We start from the raw sequence: 26,247 nt of genomic DNA on the forward strand, positions 1-26,247 counted from the left end.
CTGAAGTTATGCTAACCCTGCCGATCAGGGTTAGCATTGCTATTTATCTTGCGACCAAGTTAGCATTGAATTAATTGTTCGAAACAACAACATAAGATGTTAAAATCGGTTTAAAATGTTAACTCTTGAATCCTTTTTTCTTTGTTTTAAAGTATTAAAACAAAGAAAATCCAAGTTTAATTGCGGAGCTGTGTAACACTGACTGCTCTCTCTCTCTCTCTCTCTCTCTCTCTCTCTCACACACACACACACACACACACACACACAGAGTGTAATCTCCCCTCTGGTTCTAAGATAAACAAATGACAATTAAGAGCAAATCTGAACGTTTATCATCTGAAATATTAACTCAGACACCGATGAGTATTTATTTTGAAATGATTGAAATGAAAACAACATACAAAATATATTGTAATATGGGGCATATTGCATGCAAAAAAGAAACACTATAATCGTACTGGTAAAATGGTAAATGAGATATTTGGTAGTTCTTTAATTTTATTCATTGATAACTCTCCTCTATATGCTGCAGAATTTTACTTCATTTATAGATTTTGCAGAAAGAGTCAACTCTGGAGCAACTTTGGATTGTTGTCTGAGAAAGTAATTTCATTTTTTATCTAATGTAATTGTCAACGCTGTTTAATAACAACATATTAGCCAGACGCTTAATTATTTTTATTATTATTTATATTTCCTAGAGCAAAAGAAGAACCAACCAACAAAAATCGGTACCGGCAGCGCAGCACAAAATCTCTGGTCGGTGCATCTCTAATGTGTTTCCATTTCTTCATGTTGGTCTTTTAGCAGACCTATTTCTCTCTCATAGATAGAGAACTGTTTTGCTTTGCATGTTGGTTGACTTATGCCTCTTTTGGAATAAATAGCCGCCCTCTAACTACTTGAGATCCTAATCTAAATTGGCAAATTAGGCATCAAACATCCTCCTTGTGAGCAGCCCTGTCCTTCTCCCTGATGCAATGCCACCAGACTCAGAGAACGAAGCAAGGAATGCAGATTGGTCCGGTCAAAAAAAAAAACCCAGCTGAACGAGCACCAACTTTCTTTTATGCCAAGTTTTGGTCTGAGGCTGAGGCTTGTTAGTGGATTGTCCTGCCCAGCAGTAATGCGCATACTGCGTAGGCTCCACGCTTACGCATTAGATCATACGGGAAGCAGTGGCGTCGTGAATGGCGCACATATCCAACCCCTCTCCTCTCCTCCTCCTGTGTGAGGACTTCACTGCTTCACTGCGTTGTAAATTACCCCCTTCGGCCCGTAATGCCGTCATTCGGCTAATAAAAGTTGCTGCTCGCATGCATTGCATCGATATCTATCTGCAGTAAAGAGAAAGAAAGACAAAAAAACCTGCGCCACAGCTATAACTAGCTGAAGCAGAACGGGGTACAGAAATGTGCCATCACACGGCGGATAAAATGTATTTTTAAAAGTGAACTATTCGGATAATTAAACAGCACATACGCAGTTCGGACATTTTTGTCACGTTCAGCCATAGATAAACTGTTATGTCAATTACCGAACGAAAGGTGAAGCAGCACCGTTACAATGTTATCAATGTTACCTCGTTAACAATTAAATAGTCACCGCCGGTCTGTTTTTTTACTGGAGCCGCTCAAAATGCGGCTTTGAACTCACTCACACAATTAACAGCAACACAATGAAGTTTCTCGAAGCGGCTCCTCTCTCTGCTGGAGACCCGGCTGGTCGTGACGGTCTGCTCCCCACGCGCTCCATCATCCCCTTAACCTGCCCCGCGCGCCACACGGGCAACTTACCTGGTGTTTGTCAGCGAATCAGCGGTCGGCTCGACGTCCCCTCGTATGCGGCGGCAGCAGCAAACAGCTCCACACCGCCGAGATGCAGGCATGTATTTTCGGCTTGTGAGTGCGCACCACCGGCTCAGAGCGCTGCCTCTGAAGTGGGAGCCCCCCTCCGAACCCGAGCAGACTGGACCACTGCTGCTGCTCCCGCCTACGATGGACCCGAGCGCACCTAGATCCACATCACCCAGATCAATGCGCCTACACAGAGGGAAGCTCTGGGAATAATCGTAAAATTGCAAGACAAAGTCGTTTTCAAAGCATTCTTAAATATGGGCAAAATTTAACTATTTTTTATGTGGCTGGTTTGTCGGGACACTGCTGTGGGTCCCTTTAAAATCTATCCCAAAAATATCTAGGTACCGCGCACGCCCACTGGAGGTAGCCTAGAAACAATTGGGTTTCAACTTGCGGTGTTTCTTTCCCTTTATCTACTATTGGCTGTTAAACCATAATTCCTTAATTTGGTGGGAATAAATGCAATAAATGTATAAAAACTCTTACAACTGTTTTTTTTTTTTTTTGCTCCAGAGGCGGTTCAAATGTGGCTGGCGCCCTAAGCAAGTCTCGACTCTGAGCACATCGTTTCCCCCACGTGAGAAACCATATCATCTATATTTCAGAATAAACTCTAAATATTTAGATTTTTAATTGGCAGCAGGAGTTGCAGTTATCAGGATTTTTACATATTTGTCGTGTTAAAACCGTACTCTTTCAGATCGGTGTTGATGGATGGACAAATGGGAGAAAGAATGAAGGTGTGATGATGGACAAACAGATAAAAGGACAAAAAAAAGGATGGACGGATCAGCAGATGAATGAACAAAACGATGGTTGATGGGTGGACGACTGAATAAAATCTAAACATGCTCTTCCTTCCATACTCCATTTTCATCCATGCCTGGAAAATATTTAAATTACGTAAAAAGAAGGGGAAAAAAAACAATTTTACAATTGTAGTTTCCTTTAAATAAACAATATTAAAATCAAACATAAGTTTGTTCACAAAATAAGTAATTAAAAAACTTACCTGGCCATGCTCCTCCAACTATTTCCTGTCGTCGTCTTCTTCGTGGTTTGTGCTGATGGCAACATCCATTTGTTGATCATGTGACTTATGTGGCGTGAGGAAAAAAACTTTTTATTGCAGTTTTGCGAAATAAACCAATTTTGATACAGATTTTAAAAAAATAAATCAAAAAAAGCCAAAAACAAACACCCCATCCTAGATTAATATTGGCATGTTTCCATTAAGCAAATATATTTTCAAAATGCCAATTTCTTCACTGAAAAGAGTTATTTCTGTTGATACAGCTCAGGAGGAACAGAAGCCAGTTTTCTCATCTTTATATTTAGAAGACCTACAATAATTAACAAATGTTGGTAATCTTTATCGGATCAGTACTGGCCGATACCTAACCTCAGATATCGTATCGTATCAGAAGTAAAGAAAAGTGGATCAGTGCGTCCCTAGAAAAATCCACATCACACAAGCTCTACTCTGCTGTTGTGGGGATGTATTTTGATAATTAATACGCATCACAGTACTTTTTTCAGAAAAAGAAAACAAAAGTTAAAATATTAACCATGAGGCTATTCTCCTTCAGAGCTTTAAATCCCAGTCATTCCTCCTCCTCTCTGAAAGGCAGCTACATCTGAAGCCCAACCCAACACCAATGAGAACGCTTGAGATTTTACAGCCAAGTTTTATTACACATGAACAAAAAAAAGTCCTACATGGACAAAAGAGAGCACTTATTGTGTCATTAAATAGTCGTCGGCTCGCAAAGCGAAGTGTGGAAAACAAGCCGTCATGGTAGTAAAGTTTACATCAGAGGCATTTTGTGTTGTGGTTATGTACATTTTACTGTTTGGTTTTCTGCTTCAGCGTCCTCCTCTCCAGGCTGCTCCGCCCCTCTTCTTCCCTCCACCCGGCCCTCCTTTGACTTTCTTCCTCACTCCGCTCGCCTGTTCCGTGTCGTCCTCGTCCCCGTCTCCACCTCTGGGCCTCTTCCGTTTCTCTCCCTGTTCCTTCATTTCCTGAACGAGAGCAGCCATCGTTATCGTCACCAATCACTCCAAACGTGTTCCAAAAAAAATCGGCACGTTGTTTTCACCCGTCACCAATCACGCAAGAGTGCCGTCTTAAAGCAATAGGAAACTTAAGAAAACAAAACAAAACAGAAGTCTGGGTCTTTTTTATTTTTATTGCTACGCCTCAGTTCTTGAGTTTGTGATGTAATTCAGCAGGAGCGCTTCTGTTCAGGTTTTCCGCACAGATAAATTATCTGACTGACAAAAATCTCCAAATATATAAAACCTGGTTCCCAGATAGAGCCAGAGATGAAAGTGATTCCTGATGATGAGTTCTCTCTCTTTTTTTCTTCTTCCTGTGGTTCACCACAGGTTGGATTTTTTTTCACCATTGGAAGTTTATTTCTGGTTAGAATCATCATCTTTAAAACCAGCCAACAACCACAAGCACCACAGGATGTTGCCTCCACCTATTTGCTTAAAAGCAGTTATTAAAGAGCTGCGAGGAAAGAACCTTTTTTTGTTGTTGTTTTTTTTTTTGCTGCTTGATAAAATATTGGTCAAAATATATCCTTTTCTTTAGTCACCAATTAAAAAAATAAATTAATTAAATTTGATGTTTTCTGGAATTGTTCAAGTAAGCCTTGAAATGAAACGTTAGCTTACACAATAAAAGATTGGGTTTCACTGTCCATGTCTCTGTGATTGGTTTTAAAACGTTCTAAAACAATTTAATACGATTATTGACTAATATGAAGACATTTTAATCAAGTAATGCGACCTTAGTCCATTCACCTTTCCTCTCTTCTCTCTAAGCTAGATAAAATAGTCTGTTATCTTAGCGTAATGCTAAGCTAAAGATAAAAGCTACTGAGGCTAAAGCTAGCCCCAGTATTCCAAGACACAGCTTGTCTCTACTTGAGCGGCCAGGATTAGCAAACCGCTGGCGCTTATTAGCAATTAATATTTTTATTTCTGGTGCTTTAAGTTCACGTTGGACGTAAAACTGATTGTTTAAAACAATAAAATGCTAATTTATGTCTGTTTTAATCTTGGTATCAAATAATACTAAGTCAGATCCAAAATTACAGCGACTAATAGATTATGAATTAATTACACAATAATGTATTGACTTCCAATTCAGCTAACTATTTAATGAAAAATTACTTTGTAAAATTAATGTTTTATTTTCCCTTCCGTTTTAATTGTTAGTATTAGTTTGAAACGGCCAGCTAATTGTTTACCTTAATTAGATGAAGATATTCTGACCTTATCTCTAAAACTCTTGAAAGAAAACTTTGGTCTTTAATCATACACATTCACACTGGAGTGTGATATTACTATTTATCATTCTGTGGGTTATTTCATGATGCAGTGTTACATATTTGAGTGAGGAATCCACAGAATATTCTGCTGCAAACTAATCTTAATCAGTTGAAAGCCAATTTGGACCAAATTCTTCATAAATAAACCTGATTTCTCAACATTCACGGTTTGTACTGAACTGTCACATCATTTTGTCTATTTTTATTTGCATATTTTTCACTTTTTGCTAGTTTTATTAGTTTGCATTGTTCTTTCATCTTTTGCTTAGTACTTGAGCAGGTAGGTATTTTTTGGACATAACTGAGGCTGAACCATTTGGGTTTTATTTTCCTGATAACCAGACGGTGTCCCATCTTGGAAGTTTTGAGCTAATTTACAAATTTTACAAGCATTTGTAGTTATTGATAGCCAAACCACAACAGAGAACGTCGAGCATCGTCTAAAGGCGACTCACCAGCCGGGCAAATCTCTGAGCCTCGCTCACTCGCTCCACCAGCATCATCACTTCCTCCTCTTGTGTGGGAAACGCCGGCAGTTTCTTCCCGATCAAACTTTCGATCCGCTGGAAAAGCTCCACATCGTACCTTCAGGATCAGAGATGGCAAGATAAATATTTTGCAAAATAATAATTATGATAAAAAAAACAATTAGAATGCACAGTTAAAATTATAAAATAAAAATCTTTTTATTACTGTGTGACAAAAGTGATGGATTTTCCAGACCGCCCCGCTCTGGCTGTTCGCCCCACTCTGTGGATGTAGTCCTGGGAGAACAGACAGGTTCACCGTCACCATTTCATCGGAGAAATGAATCAAATATTCACGACGACCTAAAGCCCCGTCCTACCTTTGAATGCGTAGGGATGTCGTAGTTGATGACGCAGTCGACGTGCGGGATGTCCAGGCCTCTGGACGCCACATCCGTTGCCAGGAGAACGGAGCGCGACTTGGACTTGAACTTGTTGAGCGCGCCGAGACGTTTATTCTGACCAAAACGGAGCGGTTGTTTCGTTTCAGGGTCTGGTATATGATCATTTTTCAGCTTCATTTAAAGGAAAAAGCGAGCGCTACCTGACTCATCTGTCCATGAAGAGGGATGGCGGTGATGCCCAGGTTCCTCAACATGAGCGCCACCCGCTGGGCGTTGTTACACGTGCTACAGAAAATCATGAAGGAGTTCCCGGCCAGCTCGTTCAGGACGGACACGAGGTAACAGTCCTGCAACGCAACGGGCAATTTAAAACGCGCCGACAGAAAAATAAAACAAAGGAAACCCGCTCAAGACCAGATCAAACGACTTCCTACCTTATACTTGGATGGAATAAAGACGTAGTACTGCTGCAGCTTGTCTACTGTGGAGTACTTTGTGGATACGGCGCACTTTACAGGATCCTTCAGAGCTGCTCTTTGGAGCTTCTGGACCTGTCAGTCAACGCAACACAACATCTGAGCTGGACAGACAAACATCACAACACGGGGAGTTTATAGAAAAATACATTGGAGTGTGCGACTACCTTTTTGGTCATGGTGGCTGAGAACAAGAAGGTGCGTCTGTCTCTGGGAATGACTTTCAGGATCTTGTCCACCTGGAAAAATAAAAGCAAAACTCAAACAGAGGCGAACAGATTCTGTGTGAAAATGAGCCGAAGCGACGTCTACGCACGCCGCTCTCGTGTTGTGTGTCGGTTGGTGCTGCGTTTCCACTCGCTGTACGATTGTGCAATTTCAGATTTTGGAAATAAATGCGCTTAGTGGGAAAGTGGCAATTTTAACAAAAAAATAAGAATCACACGAGTCACATGGTCAAAAACCACAAAGACAAAGGTGACAGGAAGTAGTTGGAGGATCACGGCACAGCGTGTTTTTTTAATGTCTTATCGTGTGTACAAAGTTATCCATATGTGATTTTGGTTGTGGTTCTTATTTGGTGGAAACAGCGCACTAGCAAAATTCTTTTTTTTTTCCCACATTAGCGGAATACTGATGGTTTTTCCAAGTACCATTGGAACAGAAAAGAGGCTTGTGTAATGAGAGAGAATATGGGCTGAGGATGTAGGTCAACACCCTACATCAAGGTGTGCATAATTATCAGGCAGCTTCTTTTCTTCAGGCAAAAATGGGCCAAGAAATTTCAATTGAACTGACTGTGAAAAGTCAAAAATGACAAAGTCTCTTGAAAACCCTGAGACTTTGAGGACCACAAAACCATCAAACAGGGTTGCAAGACAGAATAAGCTTCCATTACAAATGTGCGCAAAACTTTGTCGATATTCCGACGATGTTGTAATTTTCCACTAAATAAGAAATGCAATTAAAATCGCTTGTTCACGCAAAAAAAAAAAATGCCAACGGAAGCACAGCATAGTCACAAATTAGTTATCAACTATTTTTTTCCCTTTTATTTCATTTAAGTTTGTTGAAGTAGCACTTAAAATGTGAATACGTTAAAGGAGAGTGAATACCAGCCCGTCCTGTCAGGACCCACCTCAGTCTCAAAGTCCATATTGAGGATCCGGTCCGCTTCATCCATGACCAGGAACTTTAGAGCTCGCAGGGAGAAGCCCTTTGTGTTCTCCAGGTGATCGATCAACCGGCCAGGAGTGGCTAAAAAAGAAATATGGATATATATTTAATTGTTAATTATTACATGTACAAAGTTTATTCCTTTCTTGATGGTTAACATACTTTTTGATAACATCTCTGCAAAAGAAAAACAACACATCAGCAGTAGGGACGCAAAACAATTAATCGACCAACCATTAATTGTGCATTAATGGTTTAATAGATTAAAATTTGTTCCATTCAATTAACTAATACAGCCCGCTTAGTACTTCTTTTAGTGTTGTAGTTTCACCGCCATCCAGCAGAGGGCGCCGCTAGGTGATGATACAGAATTGGAGATGGTGGAGGCATCTCAGAACAGGCAAGACAAACGGTCCAAACGGGGTCGGTAGTGAGATTAAAAATGCACTTCAAGCGGTTCTGTTCTGAATTATCAACGTTCTTAAATCTTCTTAAATTATCACCTTAATAAAAACGCGTATTGTTAATAAACACGGTTGATTCTGAGGGCTTTTTTATGTGTTTTTAATGTGAGAAACTCACAATTTTCTGTTTATTCAGTCAAGTTATAACACAGCTGACACACACAAAAAATGCTTAAAGATAATGATGCGTTTCCATTTTTATGTTGTTTTTTCAAACTCAGCATAAGAAAAATGTGTTATGAAACGACGATATGCCCTCTTGATACAAAAGAAAACTTGGGCTTTTAAGAAAATGGTCGCTTATCAGTTAATCATTAGTCGATTGATAAGATCCATCAACTTTAGATTAACTCATTAAATTGATAACTTGCATCATTGATAACTAATCTCTTACCAATAACAATATGTGGCTTTTTTGCCAACACCAACGACTGGGACATCATGTCGATTCCTCCAACAGTCACAGCTGCAACAGATGTGAGACGAGTTGAAAATTAATAGTATTCTAAAAGGTGTTTCCATCCCCAACAACAAACCAGGTTTCATGGACACGTACCACATTTGACGCCGATGCTGGACCCCAGAGCCTCGAACTGCTCGGAGATCTGGAAGGCCAGCTCTCTGGTGGGGGTGAGGACCAAGGTGTGGAGCCGCTGAGGTGAAGCCAGCAGCGACTGGAGGATCGGCAGGGCGAACGCACCGGTCTTACCTGAACCCGTCTCTGCCAAGCCGATGACGTCTCTGCCTGCGGTTTCAGGAGGATCAACACAACGTATTGGCTGTTGGAGTTTACATTTCGGCTTGAAAGTATCAACGGTGGAATGAGCTGTTTAAAGCAAAGCATGTTTCTGTGTTAGAACGGCCCGGTCAAAGTCCAGATCAAAATCCATTTGAGCCTGTGGCAAAAGGTTAGAAAACAGTTCGCAGACGCTCTCCATCCACTTTGAACCTAAAGGAATTGGCTAAACTAGAAAAAAGTGTGGCCCCCCCAAAAAACTATAAATTAAAGGTGATTCTACAAAAAAACTATAAATTAAAGGTGATTCTACAAAAAAACTATAAATTAAAGGTGATTCTACAAAAAAAACTATAAATTAAAGGTGGTTCTACAAAAAAAACTATAAATTAAAGGTGATTCTACAAAAAAAACTATAAATTAAAGGTGATTCTACAAAAAAAACTATAAATTAAAGGTGATTCTACAAAAAAACTATAAATTAAAGGTGATTCTACAAAAAAAACTATAAATTAAAGGTGGTTCTACAAAAAAAACTATAAATTAAAGGTGATTCTACAAAAAAAACTATAAATTAAAGGTGATTCTACAAAAAAAACTATAAATTAAAGGTGGTTCTACAAAATATTTACACAGGGAGTGCCGAATTAAACGCACACCACACTTTGCAGATTTGTATTTCTGGAAGAATGAAAAAGTTGCAAATAAGCACTATTTTGTGTTATGCAGTCATGCAGTGTATCAATAATAATCCAATTAAGTGACAAAATAGGAACAAGTTCAACGGTTGTGATCAGACATGTCGCAATAATTAATCGCATGATAAGATTAAAACGAGCTCAATAATTTCCATTTGCATAATTTAGCGTTTTTCTCTTTTCTCTATCAAAAAAATGGATTTCAAACGTATTCAGTCTGGTGCTTTGGTCTCAACTAGCCTCTTTTTTTTGAAGGCCAGCTTTCAGAGGCTTCTTAATTAATTTAATTTGTTATTTATTTTTGATATTTTTTTCATACGTGTCTTCCTGGTCCAGTGTTATATGTTCACTAGAATTTAAAGTTTATTGATCTTTAAGAATGTGTTCTTGCAATATAATGTCACTACCATTATACTACAATATTATTTATCGCTGTAATTGCTTTATGTTCCAACTATTTGTCATTGAGCATTCAAAAACAACATGCTATTAGCAGGGCAGAAGTTAGTCATTTCTCCATTAGGTCCTGCACACCCGACTTGTTTTCTCTTGTAAAGCATTGCAAACCATTTGGCACCGAGAGTGAGAAAAGTAACTTGTACCAAACCTTGAAGTGCTACTGGAATAGCCTCCACCTGGATCTTGGTTGGACTCTTCCATCCCAGCTGATCACAAGCTTCACATAGCACCTCGGTGACACCCTGCGGAGGGAAAAGCAGTTTTAAAATATGGTGTTTTTAATCGTGTTGAGACATATTGCAGACACCGACACAAGGCGAGGACGTTTCATTTGAGGAAATAAGTGTTTATGAAACGCGTTAGCTTCGCTTAGCTAATGCGAAAGCCGACAACGCTTTGTTGCTAACGTGTCTTCTTTCATCGGCTCTGGGGAAACAAACCCACCAGGTCCTTGAAGGTCTTCACTGCCTCCTCACTTTCTCCAGTATTAATCTGTTCTTCATCATCGTCGCTGCCAGACTCCTCCGCTCTTACGCCGGTGTTTTGCTCCGGACTCCGGTCCGCCATGCTTCCCCGTCTCAACGTGTCTTCCCGTCTGAACTGCGCAGCTGCGGAAACGCGGACCCAAAGCATGATGGGAAGTGGAGTTTTTCCTGACAACTCCATTGCGAACATCACGAAGCTTTTTTTTGTTTGTTTTTTTACACTTAAAATAACGACAAAATGAATTAGTTTATTTAGTTTCATCCAGTCGTTGCTTCTTTCTTCTTCAGCAGCAACATGACGACAAAAAATGTTTGAACCGATTTTTATTTGACTGCAGGGCAAACCGCTTCACACCTCATATTTAGATGGTAAAAACAAAAAAACTAATCAATTACACATAGTTGCATCACTGAGGTCAAATAACTTGTTGAAAAAGAAGCACATTTGCAGACTTAACAAGTAAAAACAGACAAAACAATGCCGTGCAGAGCATAGTGTTCAGTTAACCACCAATCGAAATGTTTTAATACATACTTAGGATCAAATTTATTACTAAAGTTGTAGCCCAAATAGTTGTTTTCTTTCAATGAGAGAAATGATATTACTGAATGTTCTAAATACAACAACTTCTACAACTCTGCACAGCAAAAAAAAAACACCTTTCTGTAGTTCGTAGACTCTTACAGCAGTCCCTCCATTTCTCTCATGAACGCTTCATAAACCTGGTCTTTAGTCTTCATGCTGGGCTGAGGAACAGACCCCACTTGTGACGGGTTGGCCAACCCCATAGGAGCAACCACCTGCTGTTTCTGCCACTGTCCTCCCATCCCGTCGTCTCCCCTCCGTCCTGCCGCAACCCCGCCAGCTTTCTCCAGGGACCCCATCGATGGCCCCCGCATCGGCCCACTTGTGTCCCTACGCACCCGCAGCGCCGTCGGCACGAAGCGGGTGACCTCCGCCTTGGGGTTGATGATTTGAGGCTTGGCCGAGATGGTGGCGCCCCCTGCGCCCGCCGCCCCTACGGCCGCCGCCGAGGTGATGTTGGCTCTTTTCTCGATGGTGGCCGTGTGGTGGTGGCTGCCGGCCGTGCCGGGCGGAGGCGGCATCTGCATGACGCCGGGCCGCATGGGCATGGCCGGCGGCGGCGGCATGCTGCTCTGTGGGCCGTCCTGGCCGGAGCCCTTCTGCCTCGGCACGATGCTGGGAGGGGCACTGAGCACGTTGGAGTTGAGAGGCGGAGGAAACATGGAGAGGGGGGGCGCCATGGGGCGAGGGGGGCCTCCGGCTCTCGGAGGAGGAGGGGGGATACCTGAGCGGAGACGCACAAAATATGGGAGTTTAATGAAAACAAACAGAAAAGGTGTGCAAGTCAAGGTGCCGTGTAAAAGTATTCACACTAGGGGTGGGCGAGCTTTAAATGTTTTACTGTGATATTTTGTGATAACGATAAAAGTGACAATAAGAAGTATTTATTGCTTCTTCCCATCATTTTTCACATTTGCTAGTTGGTGTGGGCATTTATCGTAAAAAAAATGGTTATAAGAATTTTGATTTATTCTTGTCACAATAAATTCCTATTAATGATACTTAAGAATTGATTGACAGCACTAAGACCCGCCTCCTGGCTCTGATTGGCTGTTTTTGTGAAGGAGCTTGATGTTTTCACAAATTATCTGTCTCATATTATACTGTAAGAAGGGAAAATGTGACAATTTTAACATATATGTTAAAAAAATTATTTTTACTAAAGTTGAACACTGCAGCTTTAAGACTCGTTTACAGATTAACACAGCTAATCTGTGAATCTCTGCAGCTCCTCCAGAGTTACCATGGTTCACTGTCAAAAACAACTAATAGAACACAATTTTTATTTACAATCATCAGAGTAAAAAAATTTTCTGTTAGTTGAAATATTAAAAAATGGGTTTCTTTTCCTTCCACCATTCAAGTATTTGATCAACCACATAAAATCAAACTAAAACTCACTGCAGTTCTCTGCTGTAACATGGAAACATGTGAAACAGTTCAAGAGGTGTGAATACTTCCACATAACCCGTACCTGGTGGTCCTGGGGGTGGTAGTCTGGGAGGTGGTCCACGCGGCGGAGGGCCTGGAGGGAGACTGGGCGGGGGGCCCGGAGGAGGGCCGGGCGGTCGGCCGGGTGGGGGGCCAGGGGGCAGGAGACGAGGCATTGGACCCCGGATCCCTCCAGGCATCCCAGGAGGCCTCAAGAACGGAGGGGCGCCTGGAAACGGTAGAGCATTTCCTCTGGGTTACACGCTAAACACTAAACAACAACCAGCTTCTTCTGGTGAACCAAACCAACCTGGAGGTGGCGCAGGGGGCGGGCCAGAGGGCGGACCGGGGGGTCTCATTGGAGGAGCCGGCGGAGGTCCTAGAGGAGGGGGCCCGGTCATTGGTGGGCCCTGCAAGGGGGGAGGTCCCTGCTGCCCCAGTGCCCCAGGAGGAGGGAGCAGGCGCTGGTTGGGCATGACGTGGGGCTGGGGGTCCCCCGGCGGGCCCCGGTCTTCAGTGTCGGAGCCGTCCGACTCGTCCGTGTATTCCTCCTCTACTTCCTCTTCCTCCTCTTCCTCAGGAATGGACTGACCTGAAGATAAGGAAAGAAACAGAAAGCAGCACTTTTTCACTTTAGAAAGTAAATAAGTACATGTAGTAACGATTAGAGACGCTCCGATTCGATATTAATATCTGGGCCGTATCGGTCCCGATACTGAAAAAAATGTGAGTATCAGTGAGAATGTGCCCAATCCATAAGGGCAGATCTATTCAGTATAATTCTATGCTTTGTGCTCTGAGTGACTTCATGATTTATTATTTATTTTACAAACAAAGAACATTTATTTAAACCAATTCTTTAATGTTACAAACTGCATCAAATTTCATCAGCTTATATTTAAACAAAAATATGTTTGTGAATAAGTCTGTAACTTAAGCTGGGTTAGCTTAAGTTACCTTAGCTGCCTGGCTTTTTCTTAAATAAAAAAATAAACAATTATTCAAAATATAATTTTACAAAAAAAAAAATCAATTTTTAAGCGTTCTGAACAGATTCAGAATTCCCAGGACTAGTAACTGCGATTCTCTGTAGAACGGATTTTTTTCTGCTCCTCTATTAGTAACGATGCAGTGATGGAGGGTACCTGCCATCCTTAACATCATGGCCTGCAGGGGAGTGATGGCCTTCGTCTTCTTCACCACTCGCTTCTTCTTCCTCTTTCCATCCCGGGACTCGTCGGCTGCGAGGTCTGCAAAACGCACGCTGCGACCTGCAGGGGGCGAACGTCCGCGCAGTAAGTTTATTAGTGAGAGAAGGAGAACCTCTAAGGTGCCAGCCGTTTCCGGCGCCACTCACCGGCGTGTCTCTCGCTCCTGTCCTCGTCACGGTCGCCGTCCGCCCCTTCGTCTCCGTCTTCCTCGCTGTCCTCCTCCGAGTCGCTGTCGTCGTCCGCGTCGTCCCTGTCGCTGTCACTCCCGCTGTCCCGGTCCCGCCCCAGATCCCCGGCGGAGTCCCGCTCCAGCCCCGGGATGGACGGGTCTGCGCCGACAGATGGAAGAAAAAACAAAAAACAAAAAACAAATGGAGAGATGTGAAACCCGGCGAGAAAAAGCTAGGTTTGGTTAGTGAGTCAAGAAAAGAGTTTGAATGTCACCTGCGTCGGCGCCATAGATTTGTCGAGACGGGATGCCGTACAGCGCCAGAACCTGCGGCGGCGGGGGCCCCGGTGGGGGCCCGGGTGGTTTCTTCCCAGGGGGTAATCGAGGGAGACTGGGGACTGACGCCAGTCCGGTCGCCGGTTTGCTGAGACATTCAGGGAAAGACAGAATTACTGCTGCTGCAAAGTTTGTGGCAACATGAAGGCGCCTCCCTGTAAATAAAAACCGAAAACGTGACATGAGCATTTATATTCAGCACCACCGAGTCGATGCTTTGGAGAATCAACTTTAAGTGCAATTACGGTAATTGTTTTGGTTTTTTCTTTTTAACCAAAAGCTCCCACTCCTTCACAGGACTTCCTTTGTTTAACAAATCTTGAAAGATCGTTCTGCGAGGAGAAAAGCAAAGCGTTTAACACGTCAAATTTGATCAGTCACTTTAAACACAACCATCGCTTTGACAGAGGTTCAGGTTGTAGGATGGCTTTAGCGTAACGCTGCCCCCTAGTGGTCCTATTTGGATAGGCTTCATCATGGAAATGAGGGCTATAAATATCAATAATTATACACTAGTAAAATAAATCAATGTACATTTTCTATTTTGTACTTGTGGAATGCATGTTCTTTTTTTCACTTTGCTTTTATTTTTAATCCCTGATCATTTCTAGAAACATTTTTCTTTTTTCTCTCATTTTATTTAAATAGATGTTCATTTGCGATATGGTCTCTGACGATATATTTTGGCTCAATGATAGCTTTTCTTTTCAAAATTCTATATATTTTAAAGAGAAACAGTTACTGGATTTGTTTAGAGTACTGATGTCAGACAGAGTATCCAAACCTTTTACTCAAGTTAGAGTAAAAAAGCATTTGGTAAAACTGCTACTCAAGCACTGAGTGACTGATAAAAACAATAATTCAATATTTGAAAATTACATCATCAGAGGGACCAAAATGCAACGTTATATGGAAATCTGGGTATTTTTATGGACTCAAATGAAAACAATTAATGTTGTAGCGTAGCGCTAGTTTGGGGAAGTAGCATTTTTCCAAATCAGTTTCTTCCCATATAAAATTTATGAAACTTTAACAAGTTGTTTGGTGAATTTTTGGTATAAACAAGCTTGTTCTTCATTCGCTGAAGTTACTCAGACGTTTTACTGAAATAAGAGTAGCGATACTTCATAATAAAATGACTCGTGTAAAAGTAAAAATACCCCTAGAGTCAATTTTCTTTCCCAATAAGTTACTCGAGTAAATATAACTAGTTACAACGCAAGTCTGATTTTTGCTCACTGGCCTTCCTTATTTCCAGGTATGTTGTCGGTTTCAAAGTGAACTTATCTTATCAACTAATTGGTGTAACAAATGGACTGAATGGAGCGCATCTTTGCACATTGAATTTCCATCAACTCTGAGAATCTCTGTTTTGCCCGTTGACAAAGCAAAACGACGCTCTCCAGAAAGCGTTAGCAAACGGAGCCCACCCAAAAGCCGAGGTCTTCTTGAGGATGGACGGAGGCTGAGCCCTCGGTAACGGGATGTCCTGGATGTGGATGTTGGACGGGGCGTGAGGCATGTCGGGTAGAGGGATGCTGTCCACTTCCACTGACTCTGCGTTCTGGAAAACAACGTGCGTCTAAAGTTAGGAAGCTCACAGCACACAGGGACTGGATAATTCTCAACTTTAAATCAGCTGGAATGGATTGAACAGAAAAGCAAACAAAACATTTTCGTCACACCACAAAGAGCCGTTTTGGGAAAACGTAACCATAAAGTTGAAACGTTTCAGATAGAAATGTGAACAGGGGGTTGGGTCACACCTTGACCGAGTCAAAGTAAAGAGCCAGCTGCCCTCGCTTGGTCTCGTACTCCAGCTCCAGTTTGCGCAGCTCCTTGTAGGTTTCAGGGTTCTCCCTCTCGTACAGATGGATGATGCGTTCAAACGTCTCCCGTAACTTCTTCCGCTTGTCCCTCAGCACCTTCTCGTTCAGCAAGGGCTGCTGAACGGGGTTGAACTCTTAAAAAAATAAGATAAAAACGTTAAAAGAGGCATTAAAAAATTTTATTCAACTATATTAACAACTATATGCAACAAGTTCCTCCTCTCACCCATCTCATCCAGCTTTTCCATGTCTCTGATGATTTGTCTGGGATCTTTCATCTTCAGCACAGCTGCTCTCACCATCATCCTCTGCTTCTTGTTCTGCCAAACGAATCCACCATGTCAGCGACTCAATGAAACACCTGCTAGATTTAAGCGCATGTTGTGCGTTTACCTTTTTTAACTCCCTTTTCCTGGCCTCCTTTCCTGGAAAGCAGGGGGAAAAAATACAGTTAACACACCCACATCAACCTACTGGTATGGAAAAATGTTGTTCCGTTGTTGCTTAACAGGTCAGCGGCTTTGTTTACAGGCTCATACTTACTGGCCTGGTCAGTGGGATTCATAAACTTCCCACTCTTGGTGGAGGAGGTGGAACGTCGCCCCATTTTTGCAGTGTGTCCCCTTCACCCTAGTTGCAAAAAATTTTACATAAAGTTCACAATGCAAACCTTTTAAAAATTTTGAGCGCTTTTAACATGTATGTAACTATCAGTGACTTGGCAGCTGCTGTTTTTGCTTCATTTGCTGGATTTGTGAGCATTTTGGGTTCCAGGAAATAGAGAATTTCTGATACCGCAAATCAAATAAGCCTAAAAAACTTTGTTTTTGTTTTGTTAGGATTTAATTTACCCAAGGCCAATTAGAGAAACAATCTGTTAATGTTTTCAAGTACTTCTCTATTCAACCCTGAACAAAGTCGGATAACTACGTTTAAGGATTTAACCAGAATATTTGCTTTAAAAGGTCAAACAACCAGAGGTAGAAGGCTATTTTTAATGATAAAAATATTTCCTGCTGTAACAAGCTTGACCTTTTGACTTGAGGTGAACCGATTTAGAGGCCAGATGGGAATTACCCAATTGTTCCTCAACCGGCTGCGAACTGCAAGTCAAATGCCAAAAAAAAAAGTCTAGAACTTTTTTTCTAATCACTAAATGTTTCCAAACAAAGAATTCCCACCACTTCTGGTCCATAAATGCATCAACTAACAGCATGGACTTTCAGGTGCAATTAATGTGTTTAATACATATAACAAATGCTTTTCACATACGATATTGATATATAGACAACTTGTGTCAGCATAGCAAAGTGAAAAATGAAATCAATAAATGGCATATTACAAATGTAGCATTCAATATTTTATAATATTGTAGCAGAAGTAAGAATTATAAGTAATCTTGCACTTTAAATGAAAGAAATTAGATAATTTTAGTTATTTCTGGCATAACGTTTTGCGACTTGTTGTTGACTAGTGTATGTAAAACACTCTTCTAGTTATTTCCATAAATCAACTATTACAGTGAAATTCTAGCCAGCGAGAAAAATGTTAACATTCATGTAAGATTGCTGAGCGTTTTAAAGCATATATATATATTTATAAAATTAAAACATCTCTTCTTGTCGTGGCTAATAGCCTTTAACATCGTGTAAATGCAATAAAGAATTCCAAAACGACACTTTCGCCAAGCAAAGTGAAAAATATCATTGTACGTCTTGTGGCAGTTAGCCACTGTCAGCTAACAGGTTAGCCAAGACGACATCTTACGTTAAAATAACATGACTCTATGACTCAGTGCGGGTGAGATAAAACAACACATATACTTTGAAATCAATTAGCTCCACGGACTTAAACTCTATAGTAACTCGGAACTCGCAGGTGATCATATTAGCATGCACCTGAAGCTAAACCCGCGTTAGCATCAACAGCAGCAACACGGGAAGCATCGCTGGTTTTACCTTTGTTTAGTAAAGAAATGCAGGCCGCGGCGAGGGTCAGACAGCCCTCCGGGTACACTCAGCACGGGACGAGTCACTGTTTGTGGTCCTAAAGATAAAATCCCCACCCAGGATTTATTTTAAAACAACAAATGTGTTAGCCGTCCGCCATGTTTGCTGCTGCGTGCAGGAGCGGAAAGGCGACTCTGACGTCACCAAAACGAAGGAAAACTAAAAACATTGCTGTTATTTTGGATTCTTTAGGATTATGTTTGTATTTAGTGTTCAAAAACATGTAATTATTCTAGTGATAATAAATTATTGTACACTCATTACATATTACAGATAGAATCTAGTCTCTAAATATATTTATATATCTTTCTCGATAGTCATATTATCCTTTGCAAATTCTAGGTTCTGCCCTCTAGTTACCGGGAGGGGTAACTACAATACCATCAAGTCAGTCTCATATTAGGATAATTAAAGTAGAATTAATTGATAAAATTAACCAAGTTTAATCAACCTGCCAGTAATATGTATATATTTTTCAAATAACCTAACTATGAACTGGAATTATGGGTTATTGTTAAAATTAATGCATCCCGTGTGGGTATTTGATAGGGACAATATGGCTCATCTGCCAGGGTGCCACAGCCAACAAAAATATTCCTTGTTTATTGATATAATTTGTCAATGGGAAATGGGAAATTGATTACAGTTTAAGCACACCACAAGCTGGAGAGATTCCTCAAAATACAGTTTGATATTTCTGCAACTAATTTCTAAGCCACTCATTTTCGGTCATTATATACGGTTCAAAGTTCATTTAATAAAATGTTAGAGAAAGCACGAACACGACAGAAGCCCTTTGAACAGCAAATACGTTTAAAATGTGTTTATTCCACATTTTTTTCTTGAGTCTATGTAGTCGAATCAAAGTAACTAATAAATGTTTTGATAATATTGCTATAACTTTAATAACCAATATTACATAGTATTGAAGATATAAGGATCTTTATTGCTTTTTTTAAATAAAGGCATGTCTTTCAAGTTTTAATAACTTTCAGATTTCATCCGTTATCCACTAATTCATGTTGGTCTATCTCATACAATCCCAATAAAATACATTAAAGTTTGTTGGCACTATTTAACAAAACTCATCTCTTGTCCTGGAAGAGGCTGGAGGAGCAGAAGAGTAAAACACTGAAAAAAGAAAGCAGATGATCCAACTTAAAAAATAATGAGTTCATTTATTACTAGTAATCAAATTAAGTTCACCTAAGTAAATATATTACGTTTATTAAATTGCCATGCTAAACAAACATGAATAGAAGTTTGACAAACTTAAATTGATTAAAAATGAACAACATTTTATAAAGGCGTAGCTCCATTCTAGTTTTTCAGTGTAATTGTCACCTTCCTAAAATAATGGCCTATATGATTTGTTATTGTTTTTGAAAAAAAGTGCTTTGTTGGCCTGAAACATCTTTTTTGGGGGAAAAAGGTGGTGATTTTTATTCATTTATTATTATTATTATTATTATTATTATTATTATTATTATTATTATTATTATTATTATTATTATTATTATTAGTAGTAGTAGTAGTAGTAGTAGTAGTAGTAGTAGTAGTAGTAGTAGTAGTAGTAGTAGTATCATTATATTTTAATTAATAATTTTTTTATTTTTTTATTTTGCCAAAATCATTTATGGCAAAAATCTGAATTATTGGTCATTATTTTAGGAAGGTCACCACTTACATATTTTTTAAAAAGCCGATTGTTTTTGTAGATCATTATGCGCTCTGTCAGGGAGGAGATAAAGGGTCTAATGCTGCCGAGTTATGGAAACAACTTCTGTAATCCTCCGTCATGTGACTCATAGTAATAATCAGCCCATAATGAAGAGAGACGTCTGTGGAAACAGGAGAGACACAAGCAGACCTCTTCACAACCTCCTCTGATATTCCTCCGCACCTTTCTCCTCTCTGGTAAGTGTCTGCAGGGCCTCTGTGTTGCTTTGGGGGAAGTTCTGTTTGAGGCAATAAATCTGACATACAGTAAAAAAAATAATTTTAAAAAAGCGTTTATTGCCAGCGAGATATTTTAATTGCAGTGCAGAACTGTTAAAACTTCAATCCCACAGCTGTTATAAACAGGCCGGAGGTTCGGCGTTTTACTGGGAGTCAGTTATTAAGTAATTATCGTCCCCTCACTTTAACTCACCAAAACAAATCGCTATTAATTGCAGGGCTCCGATGTTTTTTCATGACCGTCATTCATTCCGCAAATATTCAAATGCAAATCAGCCCGTGAATCATCCAGGCTGAGCTTCTCCATAAATACCGTCCACTTGTCCTTACAGGGCCCCCGCAGAGGCGATTCTGCTGCAGCGGGGAGCGGGGGAGACCGGGAACACACACACACACACACAGAAAGATAGAAAAGTTCTGATTCCTCTGGAGGACTGGAGCTCCGACTCGTATGATGTCTGTTGTGGGCGCCCAGCCTTTCATCAAGCCAATGCAGACTTCACCTTCAGTTTCGCCCGGTATCCAGCGGAGACACACGCTGCCAGCCAGCGAGGTGCGGCCGCTCAACACGCAGGACGCGATCAGCGTGTTTGAAATCGAGAGGGAGGGTAAGTGGGCCGGCTCGCTCCCCACGGAGGGCCACAAACTCACACTCTAGGAATTAAATGAATCTATATGCGATTATTAGTTATAAAATATGGGAGGAAGAACAACACAATACATAAATGAATAACTAAAGTAATTAATTAATTAATTTCTTAAAGAATTGTGGATATTTTATGAAACAATAGTAAATCTTTGAAATATCAAAAACTATTTAAACCTTTAATTTATATATATATATATATATATATATATATTATTTCTATAGATTATAGAAATATAATATAATATAAATAATTCCAACTGCCTTTTTGGCTTTAAATAAACCCTCACATCTTACTGGTTAACCGCCGACCAATTACATTCTCCATACCAGAGTTATCCCGCCCACCGACTTTAATTAATAGAGTAAATAAATGTGTTAATTCAATAAGCAATTCAAGAAAATATATACTTGCATGTGCTTTTGGCAGTGAATAACATTGTTTTATGTAATTTTTTTACATTCAGTTAATTATGTATGCAGTTAATTATGTTAAATTAATTATGTATGCAGTTAATTATGTTAAATTAATTATGTATGCAGTTAAGTTATGTTAAATTGCTTAAACATTGAAATGTACACATTTTTAATGCATGTATTTTTTTTTGTTTATCAAGTAAAAATCTAATAGGAAGCTATTGGTTGTATGATGGCTGTATTTAGATGGTCACAATACATAAAAATATTAATTATTAATTTAACATCGTATTCATGAATTAATTTCTGACACTTTTGGTCTTCCATAGAATAGGAATTGCAATGATTGTGTCCTCTACAGTTGCACAAAATCCAATTTTGGCATCATAACTTTATTTTATAGAATTGTATAAAATTCTTATCTTTAAAATATTGTGTATAATGAACTGTTGATTTTTGAAATCCATGCTAAATGGTGATCGTGACTTTTCCAGCGTTCATCTCGGTGTCTGGGGAGTGCCCGCTGCACCTGGATGAAGTGCGTCATTTCCTCACGTTGTGTCCGGAGCTGTCGATGGGCTGGTTCGAAGAGGGCCGCCTGGTGGCGTTCATCATCGGATCTCTGTGGGACCAGGACAGGCTCACCTCAGTAAGACGTTCTGGGTCTCCAGCCCGTTGCGGTTTACGATTACATGGCTCACCACCCAGAGCGGTTAAATCACAGGAGGCGACCGGAGTGTTGGTCGCAGTTTTAGCAGGAGGGGTTTGTTAAAGGATTCATTCTAGAATGTCAACTTTCTCCATCTTAATCTAAAGCTAAAACAGATTCTAATGGTGCGTTCACACCAGTCACGTTTAATCTGCTTTAACTGAACTCTAGTCCGTTTGTCTTCAAAGTCTGATTTGTTTGTTGTTTGCTTTTTAGGTCTGATGCGGACCAAAAAAGCAAACTCTGGTCTGCCTAAATACCCAGGTCTAGTTTAGATTAAAGTGAACTCTAAGGCGCGGTTCGAATGGATATGTGAACGCAAGCAGACAAAAGCAGGAAGCGGACCACAGCACAGGGCATTCTGGGTAAATACAATCAAAACAAATGCAAGAGTCTAGCGCGAGCGGGAAAAATGGTTTGTAGTCTTTTACTAAAGACAAAAAAGAAATCCTACAACCGCTAAAATCTGACGCTGTTCCACTTTTGCTTACATTTTATGAAGAAGGAAGTTGTGCTCATGTCTTCTTCTGAGGTTTTTGTGTCATCTCCTTTAGGAATTCTTGGTGCAGTGCCCCCGCAGGCGAGGAGGGGAACAGGTTTTTCAATTAGTTTGGATTGTTTGGCACAGGGCAGTGTGAAAGCGAACCGCACCAGCTGAAAATTCCAATCAGGTGTGAAAACACCCTAAAATTTTGCCCTTTTCCTCCCTCCTCCTCCAGGATGCGCTGACCCTCCACAAGCCCTGCGGCTCCACCGTCCACATCCACATCTTGGCGGTTCATCGCACCTTCAGGCAGCAGGGCAAAGGCCCCATTCTGATGTGGCGCTACCTGCAGTACCTGCGCTGCCTGCCCAACGTGCGCCGAGCTGTGCTGATGTGCGAGGACTTCCTCATCCCCTTCTATCGCAAGTCGGGCTTCAAGGTCCTGGGCCGCTGCGCCATCACCGTGGCCAACCTCACCTTCACCGAGATGTGGTACCCGATCAGCGGCCATGCATACATGCGCCGTAACAGCGAGGCCATCCGGTTCCCCCAGCATCCGCTGACTCTTCCTCTGGCAAAGACTGATGAGCAAGTCGATTTATGACTCTGCTTTTGGTTGCTGTTGTGGTTTTTTTCTTACTGACACCAAACACTTGGACAAAGCTGTTCCAAGGTTGTGTGAGGCCATGAGCAGAGTTTTATTTGGGGGCCGGTTCCTTGTCTTGTAACAATATGTAAGAAAGTTGAGTTACATTAGATTATACCAGTAAGCACCAGTACTTTTCTTTTGCACAGAGCTCTGTACATTGCACTGAGGGAAGTCACTGAGGATTCTGCGTATTCGTCAGGACTCAGAGTTTATTTAGAAATCAACCTCTTAGAACCAGGAAGGAAATAATTTGAATCCCTAATTCTAAAGTTTAACACTGAACTTTAGCCTAAGAGGGAAAAGATGGACAGAAAAATCAGTTCTTGGACTTTGCCAGCACCAGACCTCACACAGAATCAAGAGCAGAGCGCTTTACTTGATGTCTGCCCTGTTGCTGTTTCAGCTCTCACTAAAGCTGCCTGAGTCTCTACGGACATACGATTCCAAAACCCAACCTGTGTTCGATCAACATGTTGCGCAGAGACTTGAACTCCATCCAAGCTGAAAGACTGACAAGTCTCAAAACAAACAGCTTTTCAGTCAGAACAAGGTCGCTCAAAGACGGGTAGGATGTCCTTGAATGTCTGGATGGCACCAAATCTGGGTCACAGTGGAACGGGATGGCGAACGCGAAGGGTTACGCAGCTTAAGTAAACTTAAATGGTTTAACTTGAGGAAGCCCCAGTAAAACTTTTCTAAAGTTGGGCGCCCTTAAAACTTTCTGGGCTCTTGGCTGCCTCCTCTGGCCAAACAGGGAAATAATAAGGAGTGCATTTAAAAAATAATAACATAAGCTTACCTGTGTAGCGCTATTTATCTATTTATTTATATTTTTGTTATTCATAGAATATCACATAGGTGTGCAGTTTTGGTATCCGATACCAGATAAACACTGGGCCAGTATCACAGATATCGATTCTGATACCGATTCTGATACTTTTTATTATTTAAATTGAAATGTCTGACCTTTAGGTGTTTCTGTGGTTTTTCCTTTGAATTACTTTTGTAAAACCTTGAACAGAGTATGGAGAAACTTTAAAGGCATCTACAAAATACTTTGTAGTATTTTGTACTACAAAGTATACAGTATATTGACATGATAAACGGAAACAATAGAACGACTAAGTGAAACGAAGTGTGAAAAATGATTGTTTGAGAACAAATCAATACAAAATCTTTCTTAGGGTAGCTTTGGGAATTTGGGAAACTGTAATACAAACATATATAATAAAATTTCAAGAGGGATTCTGGAACTAAAGTACCATGCTAATCGCCATCCAAAACTGATACCAACTGTTTCGATATCATTGATATTTTCGTGTCAATCTGCCCTCCTTTAGTAAACCAAAAACCTGTCTGTTGTTCCTACTTGCAAAATTCAGCTATAATTTAGGCTAACACTGTTTGAACTCAATGTTTTGAATCTACAATAAAGAAAAGTAGAGAACTAAATCAGTATTGTCTGTAGCGTCTTCACCGGTTCAATTCACATGTGATATTCTGATTTATTCTCAAGCTTTTAACTGACTCCCATTCACCAGAATTGTGTGGATTATTTCACTATGTACACAATAAACCAAGTGTTGACTTGAACTCGAACTGTGTCTATACCTGGTGTAACATGTAGCGGCGCTAAGCCGTTTCCTGATTAACACCTTCCAGAGCTTCCCACACTACGAGCTGACGTCAGTCATCAGGATCTTAGCCTCCCAACAGCAGCTCCTCCAGCTCCTGCTGCTCTATTATGGAGGCTTTAGCTGTTGCAAACGTCTGAGGATTTAGATCTACTCATCCGTTAGCCTGCGGTGACCTGACATAAACCTGCATGTACACTGCAGATTTTGATCACCCCGACTTTTGTTTCCGCTGCAGCGACACAAACGTGAAGAAAATGGTTTATGTTATACTAAAGATGAAAACTGCTCCTGAGTTGACTTTTCTTTTCTTTTTTATTTATATACCGTACAGACCAAAAGTTTGGACACACCTTCTAATTCAATGGGTTTTCTTTATTTTCATGACTATTTATAAGGCAAGAAATCCCACTTATTAACCTGACAGGGCAGGTTGACCTATGAAGTGAAAACCATTTCAGGTGACGACCTCTTGAAGCTCATCAAGAAAATGCAGAGTGTGTGCAAAGCAGTAATCACAGCAAAAGGTTGCTACTTTGAAGAAACTAGAATATAAGGGGTATTTTCAGTTGTTTTACACTTTTTTGTTTAGTGCATATTTCCACATGTGTTATTCATAGTTTTGATGCCTTCAGTGTGAATCTATAATGTCAATAGTCATGAAAATAAAGGAAACTCATTGAATTAAAAGGTGTGTCCAAACTTTTGGTCTGTACTGTACTGACTATATATATATATATATATAGTCAAAGACATTCCACTTTCTTTTGGTCAAAATAAAATCTCACAAGTGTCCTCACTGATAAATATAAAGTCAAAAGCTACTAGTGATTTCTGTTCAGCGTTGCCCTCAGCTGTCTCTGTGTGGAACTTCACGCTTTAATCCGTGACACAGTCCCACACTCAGGTCTTATTCTACTAACACGGACGGGTGAGCAGCTCCGTTTCTACTGAAGGACAAACAGGTTTTTTGTTTTTTTTTGGTAGACTGACCTTTCCTGGGAAGGTTTGCCACGCCGTATTTTTCTTTAACTTGCGAATAACGGCCTCGCTGTGGTTCACTGGAGGTAAACAGGCTACAGGTCTGGTAGTAAACAGGCATAGTGTGGCCAGTGATATTAAATTGCTTTCCACAAAGTCCTACAAAAACCAAAACCTCCAGTTTCATCCCCGTTCATGATTTAACACAGAGTGTGATTACTTTTCTCATTGGTTTGAAGAATGTTTGTTTTGTTAACCATCAACAAATTGAATCATATTAAAGCTGCATTTTGCATTTACAATGGTTATTTCTGTCAGATACAATCAGTTTGATTGTCCTGGAACATTTTGGTATGTGAAAAAAGTAGAAACGGGATAATAATGGAATGAACTTTTAGCTTTTTTTGGTATTGATTTTTGGTTGTTATACGTAGACTTCATGCCCTTTTTCTCCAGTTTTAACAAAGTTTTAGTTCAAAGATGCTAATTCGCATTAGATACCAAACTCTTTACAGATAGAAAATAATACACAGTGATGTGCATTTTAACAAGGGAAATCTAGAGAAGGTTTTATTGAATTATGCCACTGTTAATAGCAGATATGGTGTTGGCACAATTATCGTTACTGGAGT

The 26,247-nt window shown here is 40.4% G+C and overlaps 4 protein-coding genes across 10 annotated transcripts in view; 1 reads left to right on the forward strand and 3 right to left on the reverse strand.

The window, feature by feature from the left end:
- Nucleotides 1-2,012, reverse strand: part of LOC102225124 (myosin-10) — a 67,203-nt gene extending 65,191 nt beyond the window's left edge. For 3 of the 6 annotated variants that reach the window (XM_023349522.1, XM_023349521.1, XM_023349523.1), the window contains exon 1: nt 1,797-2,011. The gene's annotated coding sequence lies outside the window, so the exon portion shown is untranslated. Of the gene's footprint in view, nt 1-1,796 lie in introns of all 6 variants that reach the window. The other 3 variants (XM_023349520.1, XM_023349519.1, XM_023349524.1) reach the window with 2 other exon arrangements.
- A 1,515-nt stretch (nt 2,013-3,527) lies between these two features.
- Nucleotides 3,528-10,713, reverse strand: ddx47 (DEAD-box helicase 47). The gene is made up of 12 exons (XM_014473813.2): nt 10,525-10,713; nt 10,229-10,322; nt 8,744-8,932; nt 8,582-8,653; nt 7,686-7,804; nt 6,715-6,786; nt 6,506-6,622; nt 6,272-6,418; nt 6,048-6,185; nt 5,894-5,964; nt 5,656-5,785; nt 3,528-3,881 (listed from the first exon to the last, which is right to left on the reverse strand). Exons 1-12 carry the CDS (start codon nt 10,711-10,713, stop codon nt 3,726-3,728), a joined length of 1,494 nt encoding a protein of 497 aa, XP_014329299.1. The 3' UTR covers nt 3,528-3,725.
- A 159-nt stretch (nt 10,714-10,872) lies between these two features.
- On the reverse strand, nt 10,873-18,277 carry wbp11 (WW domain binding protein 11). 2 transcript variants are annotated; one of them, XM_014473812.2, is made up of 12 exons: nt 18,086-18,277; nt 16,671-16,757; nt 16,521-16,552; nt 16,354-16,447; nt 16,065-16,261; nt 15,729-15,862; nt 14,238-14,386; nt 13,940-14,122; nt 13,728-13,853; nt 12,893-13,174; nt 12,626-12,811; nt 11,247-11,875 (listed from the first exon to the last, which is right to left on the reverse strand). In XM_014473812.2, exons 2-12 carry the CDS (start codon nt 16,732-16,734, stop codon nt 11,247-11,249), a joined length of 2,076 nt encoding a protein of 691 aa, XP_014329298.2. In that variant the 5' UTR covers nt 16,735-16,757; nt 18,086-18,277. The 2 variants fall into 2 exon arrangements, with proteins under 2 accessions (XP_023205218.1, XP_014329298.2); XM_023349450.1 differs by lacking the exon at nt 18,086-18,277 and having other exon boundaries at nt 10,873-11,875; nt 16,671-16,734.
- Nucleotides 18,278-19,998: 1,721 nt separating this feature from the next.
- On the forward strand, nt 19,999-24,593 carry LOC102233098 (serotonin N-acetyltransferase-like). The gene is made up of 4 exons (XM_005812354.2): nt 19,999-20,053; nt 20,428-20,703; nt 21,653-21,807; nt 22,587-24,593. Exons 2-4 carry the CDS (start codon nt 20,547-20,549, stop codon nt 22,953-22,955), a joined length of 681 nt encoding a protein of 226 aa, XP_005812411.1. The 5' UTR covers nt 19,999-20,053; nt 20,428-20,546; the 3' UTR covers nt 22,956-24,593.
- Nucleotides 24,594-26,247: the final 1,654 nt, after the last annotated feature.

The sequence above is a fragment of the Xiphophorus maculatus genome, chromosome 16, assembly GCF_002775205.1.
Source record: "Xiphophorus maculatus strain JP 163 A chromosome 16, X_maculatus-5.0-male, whole genome shotgun sequence".
Taxonomy (NCBI): domain Eukaryota; kingdom Metazoa; phylum Chordata; class Actinopteri; order Cyprinodontiformes; family Poeciliidae; genus Xiphophorus; species Xiphophorus maculatus.